We start from the raw sequence: 21972 nt of genomic DNA, 5'->3' as shown, positions 1-21972 counted from the left end.
GTCACTTTACAGAAAGTTCATGCGGTTTAGCAGCTAAACTGTACATGCAGCCAAACCAGGTGATACATAAAAAAAGGTGCAAAACTATATATGATTATAAAGCAAAATGTTAAAAGCTTTCAAAAAAGAAAAGGGAGTTTATTTTACTCCCCCCCCCCTCCATACAGATTTACCAGGTTCCATTCTCGGGTTTCAGTGGTGCTGAATTTCCCATCAAAACTTTTCGGGTTGATGATTCATATGTAAGACATGGCAAAATCCTGTGATGACGATGCAAACTACAGAAAAGGTGGTTGTATGGCCAGTCACCGCAAGGCTATATTTTTATTTATATCCAATAAGAGAAAAAAAAATCCTTCTGTATGAGTAAAATCGAAATGATGACAGATATTATTATTATTATTATTATTATTATTATAATAGGGTGCTCTTTGTTCTAACTATTACATAGTATCGATCCCTATTATTATTATTATTATAAGTATTACATAGTGTTGATCCCTATTATTATTACTATAAGTATTACATAGTATCGATCCCTATTATATTATTATTATTATAAGTATTACATAGTAGTAATTATATGCACATGATAAACAAAATGCTCCAAATGTGTGGCCCCTTCAGCGCCTGGTGCTTGGGAAAAAAAAAATCCACATAAACACAAGAAAAACATGCTAAATCCAAGAAAGACCATGTTCCTGGCTGGCACTAAACACAAAAAGGGAGGATTTAATTAAACCTATAGAGAGTAAAATCTGCTGCCACTGTGCATGTTAGCCAATCAGCTTCTAACCTCAGCTTGCTCAATTAACCGGTTCCCGACCAGCCGCCGTTGTACGGCGGCAGGTTGGCTCTCCTGCGCGAACCACTGTCATTGTATGTACACGGCTATATGTGGGCGCGCTCGTGCACGCGTGTGCCCATTCGCTAGCGGAGGAGCCAATCAGCGGGTCCAGCGTCTGAAAAGGGGCCAGAAGCCTGAATAGGGGATGGCAGCAGTGGCCATGGATAGATTCATGCAATGCATGAATCTATCCATTAGTGATATAGGGGGGGTGGCATGACAGAGGGGGTGGCGCCCGTGCGCCCTTAATGGACGCACGGCCACTGAGATCGTGGATGTCTGTAGATGCAGGGATTTTAGTGGTAGGCCTCTTTCAGACCTGCGGATCCGTATATAGCCATCCGCTTGCTCAGCGTGGATTGCTCCGTTGATCCCCGCTGAGCCGGCAGATGACAAGTCCGTCTCTGCACACTGTGCAGGGACAGACCTGTCAGGGAGACCGCTCTCCTCTATGACGGGGGGGGTGGGGGGGATCGGAGGATTATGGACTGCCTGTCCGTTTTCATCCGATCCGCCAGATGGATGGAAAGATAGGACATCCATCCATCTGAATTTTGCGGAGCGGATAGGGAGGGGGCGGATCTGATGTCAGCGGACATGTCACCGCTGACATCCATCGCTCCATAGAGCTGTATGGAGCGACCGTTCGGGTCCGCCTGAGAAAACTGACGGGCGGATCTGAACGGTCCGCACATGTGAAAGGGGCCTTATGGCCCGTACACACGATCCGAATATCAAACAAAAACGTCCGAGGAAGAATCGTACGATTTTCGGATCGTGTGTACACTTCTTTCGACAGCCGATCACGACAGTTCATCTGATATTATTATTCGATCAGACATGCACGAAAATTTTCCTCGTACGATTCCAGATCGTATAATTTTGGTTTAGTCAGTATAGTTGTCGTCCGAAAATACAATACAAATACATTACAACACATGACATCACTTCTGATTTTTTTCTTCTGTCGTATGAGAATTTTCGTGACTTTATCTACCTATTCAATTTCTACTTGCGACTATTAAGCGAAAACGGTCGTACGATCTGTCGTAAGATATTCGGATCGTGTGCACGGCCATTACGGTACACTTGGACTTTAATCTTTGACCAAAAAAAAAACCTGGAAGCTGATTGGTTTCTATGCACAGCTGCACCAGATTTTGCACTCTCCAGCTTCAGTAAATCAACCCCAAAATGCCCCGTACACATGTTCCAATTATCGTACGACAGACCGTTCGCATTTTGTTGCATGAAACTAAGATCGAATACAACAGTGAATAATGTGTGTAAGATTTTTGTCGTACGGCTCTGTAAAAATCTTCTGCTGTGCCTAGCTACGCATTATAAATGATGTCAAATACGTGTGACCCCTGCGTCCTTCTGGTTTATTTTCGCGTTTCCGAGCATGCGTGGCGTTTGTCGAACGACTTTTATCGGACGCGTACTGTACTGATTACACGATTGTCGTACGATGGGCTGTCATCCGACCAAAGTTTTCCTGTTTGTCCCTTCAGATTTGGTTGGACGGACTGTCGTGATCGGCTGTCGAAAGCTGCGTACTAACGATCAGATCATTGAACGGTCTGTCCGAAAGCGACTTTTGTCGGAACGTGTGTACGGGGCATCAGGGTGGACTTGGACTTTAATGTTTGACCAAAAAAACCTGGAATCTGATTGGTTCCTATGCAGAGCTGCACCAGATTTTGCACTCTCCAGTTTCAGTAAATCAACCCCCAAGTCTCAGCACAGAGAAGCAACCACTCAGTGTAGAGCACAGTGTAGTACAAAAGAAAGGAATTTGTAAAGTACAACAACCCCAGTGTTCAACTAATCAGGAACAATCGATCACCGCTCTAACCACTTTAATAAGATGTGAGGGTCGATCTGGTTGCAGCTCGTCAAGGCCCTGCCAATGTCAAGAGGGTGATCTGAGCAGGTGGGTCCCGTCTCTCTACAACAATTCGCACAACACAGTCCCAAACATTTCTGCAGAACGCTGGGAACCAGCAAATCAATAACATGAGTCACATGAAGCCTCTGAGTCAGTCGGAGAATAGGGAATTTCTCTCGCTACGCCAGATTAACAGAACATCCGAGCAGCTTTCAATGTGCTTTTCTTTCTATGGAGTATTCCAAAAAAAAAAAAAAAAAAAAGATGCTCTTTAAAAAAAAACGAATTTTCAGAGGAGAAAATCAGGCTGGAGTCCATTTGCGCCCCCGTATGGTGCTCCGTTGCCAGAAAGGATGGAGCAAATGCGTTGGGATTGTTGTGTTGATGAGGATTTACCATCTGTAAGATTCCAGAGGATTGTGTCATGAGGGAACCTTCCAAAACACTGGATTCCGCCCCGTCTCCCTGCGTTTCTCACAGCTATGGCAACAATTGCAGCAGCAGCAGCAGCGCTGTTTCTCAATCACGGCTCTTAGATTTTTTCCTGTTTTGCAATGTTTTCTTGGGATATCCCAATGACATCAGAGAGAGAGAGAGTTCAAGGCGGCGAGATTTATGCAAGGTAATGGTGAGACCGGGTGCCAGACACAATCATGTTATAACAACATCGGCCTGTGTTTAGTTACAGCCTCTGTATACAAAACTGCGGATCTCTAACATGGAGAACGACAAAAATATACACATCATCAATACACACGGAGGTTGCCATCCAGTACCTGACAATGAAAAGGGCGATAAAAAAATTGTTCCTTTACTTCCTTTTCGATCTGACAACAACACACCTCCCAACTTTGTGAGATGGGAATGAGGGACACCTATCAGCAAAAGCATACAGGCATAGGACACACCCCTTGCCACGCCCCCTTAAAGGGGAATTGTATAAAAAAGACAAGATTGGTTACACCCACAAGAGCTTTTTTTTTACCACTTCTATTCCTTTATATTGGCTTTTGAAATTTACAAATGCAGTAATTTAGAAATCAGATGAAAGGTTTAGTGCTGGGAAACACTTTTTGATAGATAAAAAGTGCATTTTATATACAACTATATGGATCAGACCAAAATGAGGGACAAATGAGCACAAATGAGGGACAGAGGGACATTGCTCCAAATCAGGGACAGTTGGGAGCTATGCAACAGGTGCACACAAAGTTTGTGTAGGTGCTGGAAACACTGCTCCCTCTACAATGATTAGACTGAAGGGAGGTTCTCTATTACAAAGAAGTGGAATCAGGCCTGTCAGGGCTCAGAGATCTAAAATAAGGGAATGGTGGCTTCTTTGCAGAAATCTTGAGCTGTGTGGAGTGAATGCTTGTTGTTCTACAACAGAGAGGTCTCTTCAAACAAAAGGCCAGTTTACTGTACTTTAGACTTTGGGGGGGGGGGGGCTGATTCTGGCCAGTGGAGGTAGAAAATGCCCTGGGCCGAGCATCTGTGAGAATAAACACGGCCTCAGTGTTGGTGGTCTGATAGAGGGGGAGTAGTACCCCATCATTGGTTTTAGTGGGAGGAATAGTGCCCCATTGTTGGTATCAGTGGGAGGAATAGTGCCCCATTGTTGGTATCAGTGGGAGGAATAGTGCCCTAAGGGCCGGGTGAAGTCTATCAAAGGTCCGCAGTTTGGAGACCCCTGTTTCTACAACATTACTCTGCTCCCCCTCCAATTTCCGCAATGAGACTGCAAGGGGTGCTAGGGTGTGCTGGAGGGTCTTTTCTTCCTGGAGGGGTTCTATTTTTGCATGTCGGTCTATTGTTGCGCGGGGGGGGTCAATTATTGCTGAAAGGGATCTACTTTGAGTGAGGAGTCTATTTTTGCTGGAGAGCATCTATTTATGTGTGGTAGTCTATTGTTGCTGGGGAGGTATATTGTTGCTGGTGGGGGATCTATTATTACTGGTTGGGCTTATGTTGCTGGGGGGTCAATTGTTGTTGTGAGGGATCTACTGTTGAGGGAGGGGTCTATTCTTCCTTGAGGGGTTTCTATTTTTGCATTGCGGCCTGTTGCTCGGGAAGTCTATTGTTGCTGGGGGGGGGGGGGTTATGTTGCTAGGGGGGTCAATTGTTCCTGAAGGGCATCTATTGTTGCTGGGGAGGTCTATTGTTGCTAATTGGGTTTATGTTGCTGGGGGGTAAATTGTTGCAGAGAGGGATCTAATGTTAAAGGAGGGGTCTATTGATGCTGGCTGCTGGGGGATCTATTCTTCCTGACGGGGTTCTATTTTTGCATGCGGTCTATTGTTGCTGGGGAGATCTATTGTTGCTGTGGGGGGGCTAATATTGCTGAGGGGTCACAACATACAGAGATACACGATTTACTATTGACATAAATGCAAGCACACTCACACACCACAAGTTGAACTGGATGGGCCGGTGTCTTTTTCAGCCTTACCAACTATGTAACCAATTGTTTCTGAAAGGGATCTACTGTTGAGGGAGGGGTCTACTGTTGCTCACTGCTGGGAGATTTATTGTGGCTGGAGAGCATCTATTTTTGTGTGGCACTCTATTGCTGCTGGGGAGGTCTATTGTTGCTGGTGTGGGATATATTGTTGCTAGTTGGGCATATGTTCCTGGGGGGCCAACTGTTGCTGGGAAGGATTTACTGTTGAGGGAGGGGTCTATTGTTGCTGGCTGCTGGATAGTCTATTGATGCTGGGCTGACTGTTGGGAAATATGTTGTTGCTGCCAGAGTCTATTGCTGTTGGGGTCCATTGTTGCTGGGGAGAGTCTATTGCTGCTGGATTCAAGAGATCTACTTTAATGCTTTTCTTGGTGTCATTAACAAATTTGATACAAATTACTTAGCACTACAAAATGATACTTATGTATCCTCTATTGATAGTTCTGTATTGACTAAAAGGAGAGGTACTGGGAGGTGGGTAGGGGGTGGATCCAAGGAATGGTGCTCGAAGGTTGGTAGGGGGTGGATCCAAGGAATGGTGCTCTGAGGTGTTTAGGGGGTGGATCCAAGGAATGGTGCTCAGAGGTTGGTAGGGGGTGGATCCAAGGAATGGTGCTCAGAGGTTGGTAGGGGGTGGATCCAAGGAATGGTGCTCAGAGTTTGGTAGGTGGTGGATCCAAGGAATGGTGCTGTGAGGTTGGTAGGGGCTGGATCCAAGGAATGGTGCTGTGAGGTTGGTAGGGGTGGATACAAGGAATGGTGCCCTGAGGCGGGTAGGGGTGGATCCAAGGAATGGTGCTCAGAGGTTGGTAGGGGGTGGATCCAAGGAATGGTGCTCAGAGGCTTGTAGGGGGTGGATCCAAGGAATGGTGCACTGAGGCGGGTAGGGGTGGATCCAAGGAATGGTGCTCGGGGGTGGGTAAGGGGTGGAGACAATAAGGGACTCAGAAGGGTTCCTGCACCTATTCTCTGAGAAAAAAGACCCTGCTGTTATGTGCCAAGACTTACCTGGCGTCTTCTCTGTGAAGATAACTTTGGACTCAGCTGTAAAATTCTGCCCGGTCAGAATCATTTGCTGCCCCCCATACACAAGACAGCTGTCAATGTCCTGCCGTTCCACCAGAGGGAGTTCATGAGCAGATCTTTGAGCTGGGAAAAGAAATTTAAATGTATTCATTAACAGAAAAATATAAAATATATTACACAAGAAATACCATCACTATCATTGACACGCCTCTTTTATTCTCCCTAAAATGATTTTATAGACTGAGGAACTTGCGCTCCTCAAATATTGGACCAAAATTTCCATCACACCCTTCTGCCTATCGGAAATCCTGGATCTTGCTGCTGCCTGATTATTGGTGTGTTATCTAATACTATATTTATCCTAAGAATGGACCTGCAACCTTTAACCATGTCCACTTAAAACAGAATTCAGTGCTGGTTTTCTCTGAATCCTACCTTTTATATCTCTCGGAGTTCTTCAGGGGTTGGGCTTGGCCCCTTAGTTCCAGGGAATGGAAATCTTAAGGTATCAGCATAGCAAGACATTTTGGGCAATTTCATGCTCCCAACTTTTCACCCAAAAGGGGAAGTTCTGCTCTTCCTCCTCTCTCAGATTTCCACCTGGGACACATCACTGTTCCCAGAAGCCTGCAGGACCATTCACAATGGCACAGTGTGGCTCACGCATGCACAGTGAGCAACCAGCTGTGAAGCCACAAGGAGTCACAGCTGTCTGCCCACAGTTAACATGCCGGCGCCAGGAACCCAAAGAGCTGTGAAGAACCTGCTTGGGTGAGGACGGTGTTGGATGCCTGCCTTCAGCTAATAACCAAATCTTCTATTTCTCCCATCAGTTCCTCCCCTATTAGATTGTAAGCTCCTTGGAGCAGGGCCCTCCTAACCCTCTTGTATTGAATTGTATTTTTGCTGTTTTGTCTCCCTTTTTATTGTAAAGCACTGCACTGTTGGCGCTCTATAAATATTGTATAATAATAAAAATAATATTAATCCTAGGACAAGTGAGTGTCTGTTTTTTTTTTGTTTTTTTAAGTCAGCAGCTATAGTTTTTGTAGTTAGTGTACTTTTTTTTTTTCAAAACTGACTGAAGAATCTAGGATGGAAAAGGACCTGGGGGTCCTAGTAGATGATAGGCTCAGCAATGGCATGCAATGCCAAGCTCCTGCTAACAAAGGAAACAGAATATTGGCATTCAAAGGGGGATTCATTCCAGAGATAAAAACGATAATTCTCCCACTCTACAAGACTCTGGTCTGGCCGCACCTGGAGTATGCTGTCCAGTTCTGGGCACCAGTTCCTTAGGAAGGATGTACTGGAAATGGAGCGAGTGCAAAGAAGGACATAGCCATAGTCATAGCTAAGACTAAGCACTGTTGAGAGTGTGAAACGCGTCAGTTTTTTATCCTGTACCCTGCTGTGGTTTGTACTTTTGTTATTTTGCACAATAAAGACGTTTTTATTGGAGTGCGGCTGTCCAGACCTTTCCTATTCTAATCACTGATGGGCACTGACTGGCATCACTGATGGGCACTGTTGGGGCTGCACTGATAATCAGGGCTCTTATAATCAGGCCTCTCCAGACACTGTCAGTGTTTACCTGTGATCAGATGTAAGTGGACACAGCTGATCACATGGGTAAAGAGCCAAGTCATCAAATCTTTACCAAGGTCGGGGATGCCGCTGGTCGTGAGCGCGCAAGCGCAGCGAGAGTGGGACAACGCCATATGACGTCATCCTGGAACAATAGAACCGCCCTGCAGCCGCTATTTGCCTATAAGGGGGGCTGGAGTTGGCCAAGTAAATTTTTGATTGTTTCGGTTTCTAAGGCCAGCCATACACTGAACGAATTCCCCCATCGAATTTTCTCGATTGCCCCCATCAACACAGACCGTGGTGACGGGGGAATCCCTCCTGCCGGGCCATTGTCTTCTCCCGTCCACTTACATCTGAAGCCGTCCCCGCCAAGAGAGAACAGTGATTATTGCTAGCAGCTATAGCAGCCGCTAGCAATAATTGTAGGCGAAACCCTGCATGCTGTTTGCACCCAAGCTGATCGATCAACTTGGTACATTCAGCCCGCCCATGCAGCAAAGTCCGAAGCATCATCAGGTGTGATCACATTGCTCAGGTATCACAAAATGACTATGTTCTTACACAAGCACACCCACCACCAAAAGCACCAAGTCATATCTGCTTCTGTTTAGTAATACGCCGAAGGTTTCTAAGCAACAACCACGCTCTGCCGGAAAAGCCAAAACGTTCTGTAGACCCCGACTGCTTATTCTTGTATCACACTAAAATTAAACTGACATTAAATAAATAAAAAGAAAACTACAAGTGACTCACATGTGAAACATGATTACGATGTTGTAGGGCAGGATGTGCAAGTCACTGGGGGAAGGTGAGGATGAGCGGGTTGGGCGGTGGGCTAGAAAGTGACCGTCTATCGAAAATGCCGCTGCTGAGTGCAGTCCTCTACAAATAATAAAATCTCTTCGGCCGAGGCTTCCCCAGAGAAAAGATTCTGCCAGCGTTGCTCTAACACGATCCGTTTTGTTGCAAGACCCTCTACAGCGGCTTCTGATAGTCACAGGGTGGTGGGGGGATTACAGTATAGTGGAGAAGACAAGTCCATCGTAAAATACTACAAACTTGTGAGAAGAAAAACATTAATAGTACTATGTGCTACTACACAAGCGTCATGTGGGCGGAAGCAAAGGATTATGGGCAGCGGGAGCCATGATAGTTCTATCCTCCTTAACCACTTGCCAACCGCCTAACTGGGAATTTACATCATGAATTTGATGTTAAAGAGGAAGTAAACCCTGATGGGCACTCTGTAAACCCCATTATGTGGCACTCAGTGGCGTCGCTATGGGGGTGCAGGGGGTGCGGCCCGCACCCGGTTGACACCCCCGATCCCATCCCAGCATCATCCACCACCCCGATCCCATCCCAACTCCATCCACCACCCCACTCCCATCCCAGCTCCATCCATCACCCCGATCTCATCTCAGCTCCATCCACCACCCCGATCCCATTCCAGCTCCATCCACCACCCCGATCCCATTCCAGCTCCATACACCACCCCGATCCCATCCCAGCTCCATCCACCACCCCACTCCCATCCCAGCTCCATCCACCACCCCAATCCCATCTCAGCTCCTTCTACCACCCCAATCCCATCCCAGCTCCATCCACCACCCCGATCTCATCTCAGCTCCATCCACCACCCCGATCCCATTCCAGCTCCATACACCACCCCGATCCCATCCCAGCTCCATCCACCACCCCACTCCCATCCCAGCTCCATCCACCACCCCAATCCCATCCCAGCTCCATCCACCACCCCAATCCCATCTCAGCTCCTTCCACCACCCCAATCCCATCCCAGCTCCATCCACCACCCCGATCTCATCTCAGCTCCATCCACCACCCCGATCCCATTCCAGCTCCATACACCACCCCGATCCCATCCCAGCTTCATCCACCACCCTGATCCCATCCCAGCTCCATCCACCACCCCGATCCCATCCCAGCTCCATCCACCACCCTGATCCCATCCCAGCTTCATCCACCACCCCAATCCCATCCCAGCTCCATACACCACCCCAATCTCATCCCAGGTCCATCCACCACCCCGATCCCAACCCGGCTCCATCCACCACCCCGATCCCATCCCGGCTCCATTCACCACCCCGATCCCATCCCGGCTCCATCCACCACCCCGATCCCATCCCAGCTCCATCCACCACCCCAATCCCATTCCAGCTCCATCCACCACCCCGATCCCATCCCAGCTCCATCCACCACCCCAATCCCATTCCAGCTCCATCCACCACCCCGATCCCATCCCAGCTCCATCCACCACCCCAATCCCATTCCAGCTCCATCCACCACCCCGATCCCATCCCAGCTTCATCCACCACCCCAATCCCATCCCAGCTCCATCCACCACCCTGATCCCATCCCAACTCCATCCACCACCCCGATCCCATCTCAGCTCCATCCACCACCCCAATCCCATCCCAGCTCCATCCTCCACCCTGATCCCATCCCGGCTCCATCCACCACCCCAATCCCATCCACCACCCCGATCCCATCCCAGTTCCATCCACCACCCCGATCCCATCCCAGGTTCATCTACCCCCCCCCTGATCTTATCCCAGCTCTATCCACCACCTGATCCCATCCAAGCCCAGACTGGCACCGCATTGAGAGGAGCGCAACGGCTCCCTCATCTTCCTCCTTCCCTTCCGAGATTTCATTAGCTACACGTGATGTGAGACCGAGGCAGAGGCAGACAGGCAGGGTGCCGGAGGTCTGATCGTCAGTCCCACATGCCGCAATCACATTGCTCTCCCCGCCGACTGCACTCACTGCACATAGGACTATAGCCGCCTCCTCCTTGGCTCTGACATGATGAGTACACAGACCGGGAGGAAGAGCCGAGGAGGAGGAAGGACAGTGCGCTACTGCATCTGCCCAGGGGCCGGGCCTGAGGTCTGTAATAACAGGAGTCTTGTGGGACATTGTGATAGGGAGGGGGGATTCTTGGAGGCCTGGGACTGGGTAGGTAACAATTATGCTGTCAGGAGTACATTTTAGGGAGGGGGTGGGGGTTAGAGGATATGTGCAGAAGGGTGCTTTGTTTTGGGTTAGAGAGGACTTGTACTAGAAGGAGGGGGGCAAATTTGAAGTTTGACACCCCCAGCACAATTCCTCTCCCCTCCCAAAGCACTCCCCTAGCACATATCCTCTAACCCTCACCCCCCCTCAAATCAAAGATCCCATCCCAGCTCCATCCATCCCCCTGATCCCATCCCGGTCTTCATCCATCCCCCCGATCCCATCCCAGCTTCATCCACCACCCTGATCCCATCCCGGCTCCATCCACCACCCCGATCCCATCCCAGCTTCATCCACCACCCTGATCCCATCCCGGCTCCATCCACCACCCCGATCCCATCCCAGCTCCATCCACCACCCCAATCCCATCCCGGCTCCATCCACCACCCCGATCCCATCCCAGCTCCATCCACCACCCTGATCCCATCTTGGCTCTATCCATCCCCCCAATCCCTCCCCGGCTCAATCCACCACCCTGATCCCACCCCGGCTCCATCCACCATCCCAGCTCCATCCATCCTCTAAACCCATCCCAGCTCCATCTACCACCCCGAACCCATCCCGGCTCCCTCCATCCCCCCGATCCCATCTCAGCTCCATCCACCACCCCAATCCCATCCATCACCCCGATCCCATCCTAACTCCATCTACCACCTCAGTCCCATTCCGGCTCCATTCATTCCCCTGATCCCATTCCAGCTCAATCCATTGCGGCAGGTTCAGGGGGGAGAGCAGAGCCGAAGCACTAGCCTGCTCAGTACCCGGGGGGGTGGGGGGTGACACCATCTTTTACCGCACCAGGTGACACCAACCCTAGTGACGCCACTGGTGGCACTTACCTGCAAACGAAGCCCATGATGTCCGCGATGGCCCCGCTGGTGGAATCATTCATCTTTGCCACTCTTCCTTCCAGGGCTGCGGACTCTGGCTCTGTGACTAGCCGGAGCCGATTGACGCCACTCCCGTGCAAGCGCGTGGGAGCCGCCAGTCACGGCACATGCTGGAAAAGAAACGGGACGGCCGTTTCTTCACTGCGCATGCGCCGATGACCTCATTGGTGCACTACAAGGTAAATATCTCCTAAACTGCACACGTTTAGGAGACATTTACTGTACCTAGGCCTGTAATTGTACGGTTGCTGAAAGCGTTGTATAATATCAGTTTGATATGTGGATGGATTATCAGTGTTCCTAATTATCCATTCTTTGGGATCTTTATTTGCTCATTTATTGCCTACTGACTACTCTCCTGCTTACTGTTTTGGACTGGCTTTCCTCGGGTTTAAATTGGTGTCTTGGATCTTTCATCATGAATAAAGAAAACTATACAGATTTAGATCCCTGTGTACAAAGCAAGGTCCATAAAGACATGGATGAGCGAGTTTGGGGGTGGAGGAACTTGACTGGTCTGCTCAGAGTCCTAACCTCAACCCGACAGAATACCTTTGGGATGAATAGGAGCGGAGACTGCGAGCCAGGCCTTCTTGTCCACATTAGGGTTGCCACCTCATCCCTTTAAAACCGAACACATATTAATTACCTAGTTTCTGTGGCTGATTAAGGTGGTAATTAAACTCACTTGGCGCCTTATCTGCATTAAATTAGTCTCAGAACCTGTGTAATTCATATGTGTTCGGGTTTAAAGGGATGAGGTGGCAACCCTAGTCCACATCAGTGCCTGACCCCAAAAATGCTCTTCTGGAAGAATGATCAAACATTCCCATAGACACCCTCCTAAACCTTGTGGACGGCCTTCCCAGAAGAGTTGAAGCTGTTATAGCTGCAAAGGGTGGGCCAACTCAATATTGAACCCTACGGACTAAGACTGGGATGCCATTAAAGTTCATGTGCTTGTAAAGGCAGGCGTCCCAGTACTTGTGACAATATAGCGTATCTTTCATAATACAAAAGTAACAAATAAAGAGGGTGTTTTCTAAAGCAATACAAGCTCATTAACGAAGCCACAACATCTCTGTGGTTTGTTTAATCAGTGAATGTTCATTTTTTCCACTCTGAAGCTCTTCTGTGTGGATTTGTACTTTAATTGGTCACTTAAAGGACCATCTCCTCAAAGGCCCTCTGTGGTCAGTTCTGTGGAGTGAAGTGGAACTGGATATGGTAGACATAGGTTCACATTGTTCCTTTAGTGTGGGTTGTGATGAATGTAGGATGTGTGCCCCCCCCCGGTCCCTCTTCTTACTCCATTTCCAGCTCTTTCCCTGGACTGGGATATCTCCATGACAAGAGAGCCCCCAGAATATTCAGTCAGGTGCCACGCTTTGGCGCTGCCCTCATACACTACCCCATTAAAGTAGAAAGAGATCCTTCTGAAGAGACGGCAAACAATGGTAAAGTAGATGTAAAACACATACTGGATGATACATCAACTATTGCCATGGCTTTTCTCCTAATAAATGACTGTTTTGTCTTTTTTTGTGCTTTTTCTTTTGCATCTCAGTGCTGCTGATCTCCTTCAGTCTTTTCGGCCTGCAGCTCCGTGACACGGCGATTGAACGAGCAGATGCCTATGTAAACAAGGCATTTCCCCGTTCTGCCTAGTGACATGACAGGGATCTACTGCTCCCTGTCATCGGGAGCAGCAATCACTGTCATGTGTGTTGAAGCCCATCCCCACCACAGTTGGAATCACTCCCTAGGACACACTCAACTCCTTGATCGCCCCCTAGTGTTTAACCCCTTCCCTTCCAGTGTCATTTACACAGTAATCAATGCATTTTTATAGCACTGATCGCTGTATAATTGTCAATGGTCTCAAAATAGTGTCAAAAGTGTCCGATGTGTCCGCCATAATGTCGCAGTCACGATAAAAATCGCAGATCGCCGCCATTACTAGTAAAAAAAAAAAATTAATAATAAAAATGCTATAAATATATCCTCTATTTTGTAGACGCTATAACTTTTGCGCAAACCAATCAATATACGCTTATTGTGATTTTTTTTTTACCAAAAATATGTAGAAGAATACGTATCAGCCTAAACTGAGGAAAAAAATGTGTTTTTTTTATATATTTTTGGGGGATATTTATTATAGCAAAAAGTAAAACAATTGCGTTTTTTTCTCAAAATTGTCGCTCTTTTTTTGCTTATAGCGCAAAAAATAAAAACCGCAGAGGTGATCAAATACCACCAAAAGAAAGCTCTATTTGTGGGAAAAAAAGGACGTCAATTTTGTTTGGGAGTTACGTCGCGCGACCGCGCAATTGTCAGTTAAAGCGACGGAGTGCCGAATCGCAAAAAGTGCTCTGGTCAGGAAGGGGGTAAAATCCTTCCGGGGCTGAAGTGTTTAAAGTACCATTCAGCTCCAGTTTGTAAATCTTGAGCACAGATCCCAATGTGAGTGCCGGTTGCCACTTTAAGCAAGCTGCTAGCAGGCTTTAGCACTTCTTGCGTGATGACGTCACCGGTAGGAAGAGTGTGACGCATTTCAAGAGAATGCGTGATGCTGGAACTGAGCATGTGCGCTCCGTTTTCAAGCATATACTATGTGCTTGGAGAAGGATGATCCCCGGGGAGGTACTGGCCGGCTTCTTCCTGCTGTGAGTGCTGAGAGTGGATTCCCGTGGTCTATTATTTATAACAAATGAGCCTGTTCTATCTTCGTTACTGTGAGAGGCCTTATTTTGGATTTTATTAAATTTATAGGCCTACTACACTCTGTCCTGCACCATTCTGGTGCAAATGCGATTTCAGCCATGCAGTTTGTATAGCTAAATTCGCATCGCACAGACATCGCATGTGATGTGCACAGCAATGCGATGGGAACCCAGCCTTATAGGTGCTTTTCCCCCTTTTCTTTGTCTTCTGTATGTTTTAGAGCCTGCTTCAGCTACTGGATCAGCTTGCCCCAGTGATGGACTTGTATGGACTTTTATATACGCTATATTGTCAAAAGTATTGGGACGCCTGCCTTTACACGCACATGAACTTTAATGGCATCCCAGTCTTAGTCCGTAGGGTTCAATATTGAGTTGGCCCACCCTTTGCAGCTATAACAGTTTCAACTCTTCTGGGAAGGCCGTCCACAAGGATTAGGAGTGTGTCTATGGGAATGTTTGACCATTCTTCCAGAAGAGCATTTGTGAGGTCAGGCACTGATGTTGGATGAGAAGGCCTGGCTCACAGTCTCCACTCTAATTCATCCTGAAGGTGTTCTGTTGGGTTGAGATCAGGACTGTGTGCAGGTCAGTCAAGTTTCTGCAACCCAAACTCGCTCATCCATGTGTCCTTGTGGACCTTGCTTTGTGCACTGGTGTGCAGTCATGTTGGAACAGGAAGGGTCGACCCCAAACTGTTCCCACAAAGTTGGGAGCATGAAATTGTCCAAAATGTCTTGGTATGCTGACGCCTTAAGAGTTCCCTTCACTGGAACTAAGGAGCCAAGTCCAACCCCTGAAAAACAACCTCACACCATAATCCCCCCTCCACCACATGATTTGGACCAGTGTACAAAGCAAGGTCCATAAAGACATGGATGAGCGAGTTTGGGGTGGAGGAACTTGACTTGGCCTGCACAGAGTCCTGACCTTGACCCCATAGACCACCTTAGAGTGGAGACTGTGAGCCAGACCTTTTTATTCAACATCAGTGCCTGACCTCAGAAATGCGCTTCTGGAAGAATAATCAAACATCCCCATAGACACACTCCTAATCGCCAATCACCATGGTGAAAGATGGATGGTGCTTGTAATTCCCCTTCCAACGTGCTCCACCAAAAAAAGTGTGCAAAAAATGCACACTCACCAACCATCAACGTAAAACATGCCTTATGTTATATCCAGCTCTTTGGTCACCAGCCGTCAGGCAGATCCCATAGTCAAGCCGTTGTGAAGCACAAGGAGGAGGAGATGCCACCAGGAGGAAGCGCTGACCTAGATGGGGCAAGTGCGTGGCTGCTGACTGACTGACCGGGGGGGGGGGTTGCCTGTGACCCAACCAGGGTGGGGAGTTATTGGTGGTGGGTGGATTGTTTGTCGCCCCTCGTCTCCCCAAAAGAAAATATACCACCAGCTGCCACTAGACACACTCCCAAACCTTGTGGATGGCCTTCCCAAGAGAGGTGAAGCTGTTCTAGCTGCAAAGGGAGGGCCAACTCAATATTGAACCCTACGGACTAAGACTGGGATGTCATTAAAGTTCATGTGAGTGTAAAGGCAGGTGTCCCAATACTTTTGACAATATAGTGTATACTTGCATTGATTTATTTTCTTTTGTGGGGTTATTTACCAGTTTGCGCCCACTGTCCTGTTCACTTTGTTCCGGCGTTTAGGTGCAGGCGGAGGGCACAGGTGTGCACCGTCCAGCCCATCCGGTATCAAACTCTATGAGCAACTGGAACTTGCAGCAGCTGGATGATGTTCCTAGCGGTGCTGCATTCAGGGCACTATGCACCCAAGGATGAAAGCTCAGAACGTAGACTTCTTGTGTTTCCGATAGTCCCATAGAGTTTAAAGTGGAGTTCCACCCAAAAATAGAACTTCCACTTTTTGGAATCCTCCCCCCCTCCAGTGTCACATTTGGCACCTTTCGGGGGGGGGCAGATACCTGTCTAATACATGTATTTGCTCCCACTACCTGGCATAGATCACCGCAGCGCTTGCGGTGACCTACGCCACTTCCAGCGCCTACACTGGCCTCCCCCCGCTGTATTCTGGGAGACAGAACACAGCAGGGACCAGAGAGGACGCGCAGCGCGACTCACGCATTCGCAGTAGGGAACCAGGAAGTGAAGCCGCACGGCTTCACTTCCTTATTCCCTTACCGAGGATGGAGGCGGCAGCAGCCGAGAGCCAATGGACAGATCGGCTTCAGCTGCCGACATCGCGGGCTCCCTGGACAGGTAAGTGTCCATGCATTAAAGGTCAGCAGCTGCAGTATTTGTAGCGGCTGGCTTTTAACATTTTTTTTTCAACGGACCTCCACTTTAACAGGCTGCCGGCAGTCACAGACTTATGTGAGATGTTGCATAAAGGTAATAAAAACAGGTATTCTGGTTATATAAATTGATTGTTTTCCTACAGGTTAAACAATGGAAGACCCATTCTCTTTATGGGTGATTAAAACAGCCCATACATTACTTCATTCTACCAGTAGGTTGAATTAAAAAAAAAAAAAAAAAAAAAAAGATTCCTCCATCCATACGCTCGATGTGGATAGGGGAACCCTTCCCGCTGATTTATTGTATTCTGACAACTTGGAGACTACCTTGTCGTCAGAATGTACAGATATCAGCCGGCAGCACTGATTGGTTAGGAAAATCCTGACAGGCTGGTTGTACAGAAGTTGATTAGTAGATCCAATTTCGATCCATGAATGGCTGTCTTAAAGTAGAACTATAGGCATTTTTTTTTCATTTTGGATAGAGCAAGGCAAGGTTATAACCCCTGTAAGATTTTTTTTTTCCACATCTGTATCCCATTGGGGAGATTTCCCTTCACTTCCTGTCCCATAGCCAAACAGAAAGTTAGAGGAAATCCCTGCAAATCACCAGAGTCACCAGAACTAGTGTCCCCATTAGAAGATTTTCCCTCTATTACTTTTCTGGGGACAACCCTAAAGTGCAAATTAATGGAATTCCCTGAGGACCCCCAAGTCATCAGAACTAGTGCCCCCTTTAGAAGATTTCACCTCTATTACTTTTCTGGAGACAAGCCCAAAATGCAAAGTAATGGAATTCCTTGAGGACCCCCAAGTCACCAGAACTGGAGTCCCCATTAGAAGATTTCCCTTCTATTACTTTTCTGGGGATTTTCTTTTACTTTCACTGATAATGATAAACAGGACAGATAGAGAGGGGGAATCTCCTAAAGGGGACACAGACCGCAATAAAAGCCCGACAGGGGTTCTAATCCCTCTCCACTCTATTTAAAACTAAACAAGCTTTTGTTTTGTCTTTAGTTATATTTTAAGTCTGTCCTAAAATAAGGATGTGATCGCTTTAAAAGTTGTAGACAGACATGTGTGACGTGCTCCCCAATAAAACAGATTTTCATAGAAAGGTTACAATAGCTCAAAGTGCATGTAAACAACATCATACATAGATTAGATTAGGCTGTCCTGATCCCATCAAGACTGTATATGCTGTCTGTGTCATTCTCCTATTTTATATTACATTGTGAGCGCAGTCAGCAAAATGCACCCACACGATCCGGTTTAACGATTGGCTGAATGGGATCGTGTGGGTGTGAACAGCCAATGAGATCTGCTTCCAGTGCGACAAACAAGAGTTGCATGCACCTTTTTCTTTGCCGGTGCGGTGCGAATTTGAGCCGTACAAAAGAAATAGGCTCAAATTGCACTGCAAAGAATCGCATGCGGTTTGAACAGGAATGTGCTTGGTGAATGGCCCGGCGGTGGTGGGGGGGGGGGGGGGGGCGTACTTCCGGGGGACTCGGAACTGGGGATAGGTACCTGCCAAAAAACAGGTACCTGCCCCCCCCCCCAAAGGTGGCAAATGTGGCAGCGAAGGAAGGGGGGGATGCAAACAAGCAGGGTTTCCCCTTTTGAGCGGAGCTCCGCTTTAGGTATTTAATTAGGGACTGACTTGGATTAAGCATGAAGATTAGAAGTTCAGTCCAATGCTTCAGAAGGTACATCACAGCCAGGGGCGGACTGACAACTCATGGGGCCCCCGGGCAATAGGAGATTATGGGGCCCCCGGGCAATAGGAGATTATGGGGCCACACAGTATACAATCACACAGTATACACACTATACACAGACATGTTTCTATTGGCTGAGAGGGTACTGGAGAGGTGGGGCAGCTATAATTTTGGGATTTCTAGACCAAAAGGATGTCGGTAAGGGACATTTGAGAGACAGATATAAAAAAAAAACCACAGATTTTTACATACTGTCTCTGGTTTTACTGAGGCTGGCAACCCTGATGGGGCCCCCTAGTGGCCCGGGGGCCCTCAGGCAGTGCCCGAGTGGCCGAATGGTCAGTCCGCCCCTTGCTCAGAGCCCAGTGAAATGAGAGGAGTACTTTGTCAGATGCTGAAAAGATGAAGCCAATATATTCAGAAGACTTTTCATAAAGGAATTAATAAGGTCACTCACAGCATTCGATCGGATTGGACGCCACTTGCAAGGAAACGATCCTCCCGCTGGCCTCTGGAATGTGGACTCGGAAGACGAGGCGCACTCTGGTGTTCTTCCTCCCGATGTCCGTCTCACCTTTCCTCAGTTCAATATCTGCGTTTTTTAACTTCAAGATTCCGGCGCAATCAATACTGTCATCAGAGAACACAGAGCAAGTCACACGATCAGCTAAGCAGAGAGAATCCACAGGTGACAATAAACACTGAATTGTACTCTTCCCATACAACGCTGATTACTAGAAAATAAAAAGTGTATATTGTGTTGTAAACTTACCGCTGAGAATTATTTATACACCGGATGACTACATGAGAACTTCTGCTTGCCGCAGGTCCTGAACTCTGGAAGTACCGATCACCGGTATTGCCGGCTGTCTCCCTGGAGCTGATCGTTTCCATATTACTGACTTATAATTGCCTTGTTCTGCATTGTATTTCTGATTGGAGGCGGCCATATTGGTAGAGACGGGACTTGGCTCACTAATGTCACCTATGACCAGTGATCTGATGACTGCTGGGGTAATGATAGGAGGTAGAAGAAGCACAATCCACAGAAGTCAGTGTCAGTAGAAGAATAGTGCCCCATCATTAGTGTCAGTGGGAGGTATAGTGACCCAACTTTGGTGTCAGTGGAAGAATAGTGCCCCATCGTTAGTGTCAGTGGGATGAATAGTGCCCCGTCGTTAGTGTCAGTGGAACTGGCCGATGCCACCTGATAATTCGCTCGTGTGTGCCAGGCTTGAAGTGATTGTAAAGGTTAGTTTTTTAATTTTTTTTAAACAACAAACATATCATACTTACCTCCACTGTGCAGATAGTTTTGCACAGAGTGGCCCCCGATCCTCCTCTTCTGGGGTCCCTCGGCGGCTCTCACGGCTCCTCCTCTTATCAGATAACCCCCTAAGAGAAGTATTTGCCTCCATAGACACGAATGCCGGACTCAGCCCCGCCCCCCCCCGACGCCCGTGTCATTGGATTTGCTTGACAGCAGTGGAGCCAATGGCTGCGCTGCTATCAATCTATCCAATCAAGAGCTGGGACCCCGTGGACAGAGCGTCCCCAATGAGGAGATGAAGGGGCTCAGGTAAGTAAAACAGGGGGGGGGGGGGGGCGGTGACTGCCAGGTGTTTTTTCACCTTAATGCAAAAGATTAGGTTTACAACCCCTTTAAAGGAAGTTGAAAAATAACAGATTTACTGGCCGGATCGAACGAATGCAGACACCTCATCTAAGAACTGTTTAGCTGAAATATCATCAATTTTACTTTTGGGTCTAATGCCGCTTTAAACACAGATGAGCATCTACGGAGGGAGGATGTTGCGATAAGAGCTGGAAAACACTACCACAAAACAAAAAAAACTATTTCCTGCAAAATACCCAATACTACAGAAAACAACCAACAACAGCGAATGTGACATTTACACAGAAAAAGAAAAACGAGCCAACCACTTATCTAAGATCTGAATTATGTTGTGGGATGTATACTCTGATAACTATTCACAAGGTACAGTAAACACTTTGCTTTCATTCACCTAATAGAGTTCTATGCATGTACTGATATGTTAGGGCTGGTAAAAGAAAAAATGGAGCAAAGCTGGAGCTGTCCGGGGTCTCAGCAACCAATCCAATGGAATATATAACACGGGAAAGATTGGTTTTCAAGGGACAAAAGCTCCACTTTCATTTAAGCCAGCCATACATGGATCGAAACTTGGCCATTTCGATCCAAGTATGGGCAGGCTGATTCTATACAACCAGCCTGTCAAGATTTTAACAGAGCGATCCATGCTGTCGGCAATAACCGGCAGCAGTGATCATTGTATTCTGATGGTGGTGGAAGGCTTCCTGCTGTCTAAAGTACCACACCGGGAGTAGTATTTGAATGTGTGGATGAGGGAAAACCCACTGGCTGAATGAAAAAAAAAGAATGTATGGGCTGCCTTATGCTGACCATTGGCCGGTTCAGCAGGAACTGGCCAAGATTCGAACCATGTATGGGCAGGCTGAATGTACCCAAGCTGATCGATCAGCCTGCCCATACATTCAAAATTTCACCCGGTTCCTGCAGAACCCACCGAGATTCGAACCTTCTATGACGAGGCCTGTTCCACTTAGAACAGGCCTCGCCATGGTCAACCGAAAAAGTTGAGTGCACATGCTCAACGTCATATCCAGAGGTTGTCTTTGGGAAATAGACGTATGAGTGCTGCCAGCATTGCTGCAGAGGTTGAAGGAGTGGGGGGGTCAGCCTGTCAGTGCTCAGACCATACGCCGCACACTGCATCAAATTAGTCTGCGTGGCTGTTGTCCCAGAAGGAAGCCTCTTCTAAAGATGATGCACAAGAAAGCCCACAAACAGTTTGCTGAAGACAAGCAGACTAAGGACAAGTCCCAAAAAGTGATTAAAGATGTGGCTCAATGGATAAACTGCTACCTTTGTAGAGCAACTCAGCTTGGTCAAATATCTAATGCTGCTGGCTATCTAGCCCAGGGGTCTCCAAACTTTCCAAACAAGGGGAAAGTTTACTGTCCATCAGACTTGGGGGGGGGGGGGGGGGGCGGACTGTAGCCATTGGGAGTAGAAAAGATCTCGAAAAAAACAATGCCCCATCTTTGGTGTGTCAGTAGGAGGAATTGTGACCCAAAGTTGGTGTAATTGGGAGGATTCAGGCCCAGTCACTGGTGTCATTGGGCCCAATTGTTGGAGTCATTGGGAGGAGTTGTGCCCATCGTTGATGTCAATGGGCCCAATTGTTGGCGTCTTTCAGATGAATTGTGCCTCATTGTTGGTGTCAGTAGGAGGAATTGTGCCCCATCAGTGGTGTCATTGGTCCCAATTGTTGGCGTCATTGGCAGGAATTGTGCCAATCGTTGATGTCAATGGGCCCAATTGTTGGTGTCTTTCGGATGAATTGTGCCTCATTGTTTGTGTCAGTAGGAGAAATTGTGCCCTATCAGTGGTGTCATTGGGCCCAATTGTTGGTGGCATTGGGAGGAATTGTGCTCCA

At 47.7% G+C, this 21972-nt stretch overlaps 1 protein-coding gene across 1 annotated transcript in view; it reads right to left on the bottom strand.

The window, feature by feature from the left end:
• Window positions 1-21972, bottom strand: part of NFATC2 (nuclear factor of activated T cells 2) — a gene marked incomplete in the record, with an annotated part of 153617 nt that overhangs the window by 77775 nt on the left and 53870 nt on the right. The window contains 2 exon segments of the mRNA XM_073607254.1: window positions 6208-6348; window positions 18927-19099. Of these exon segments, the coding sequence (XP_073463355.1) occupies window positions 6208-6348; window positions 18927-19099 (314 nt within the window).

Source organism: Aquarana catesbeiana, linkage group LG12 (genome assembly GCF_042186555.1).
Source record: "Aquarana catesbeiana isolate 2022-GZ linkage group LG12, ASM4218655v1, whole genome shotgun sequence".
NCBI classification, from domain to species: Eukaryota; Metazoa; Chordata; class Amphibia; order Anura; family Ranidae; genus Aquarana; species Aquarana catesbeiana.
The sequence above is the reverse complement of the archived record's forward strand: the minus strand, read 5'-3'. Positions and strand labels throughout refer to the sequence as shown.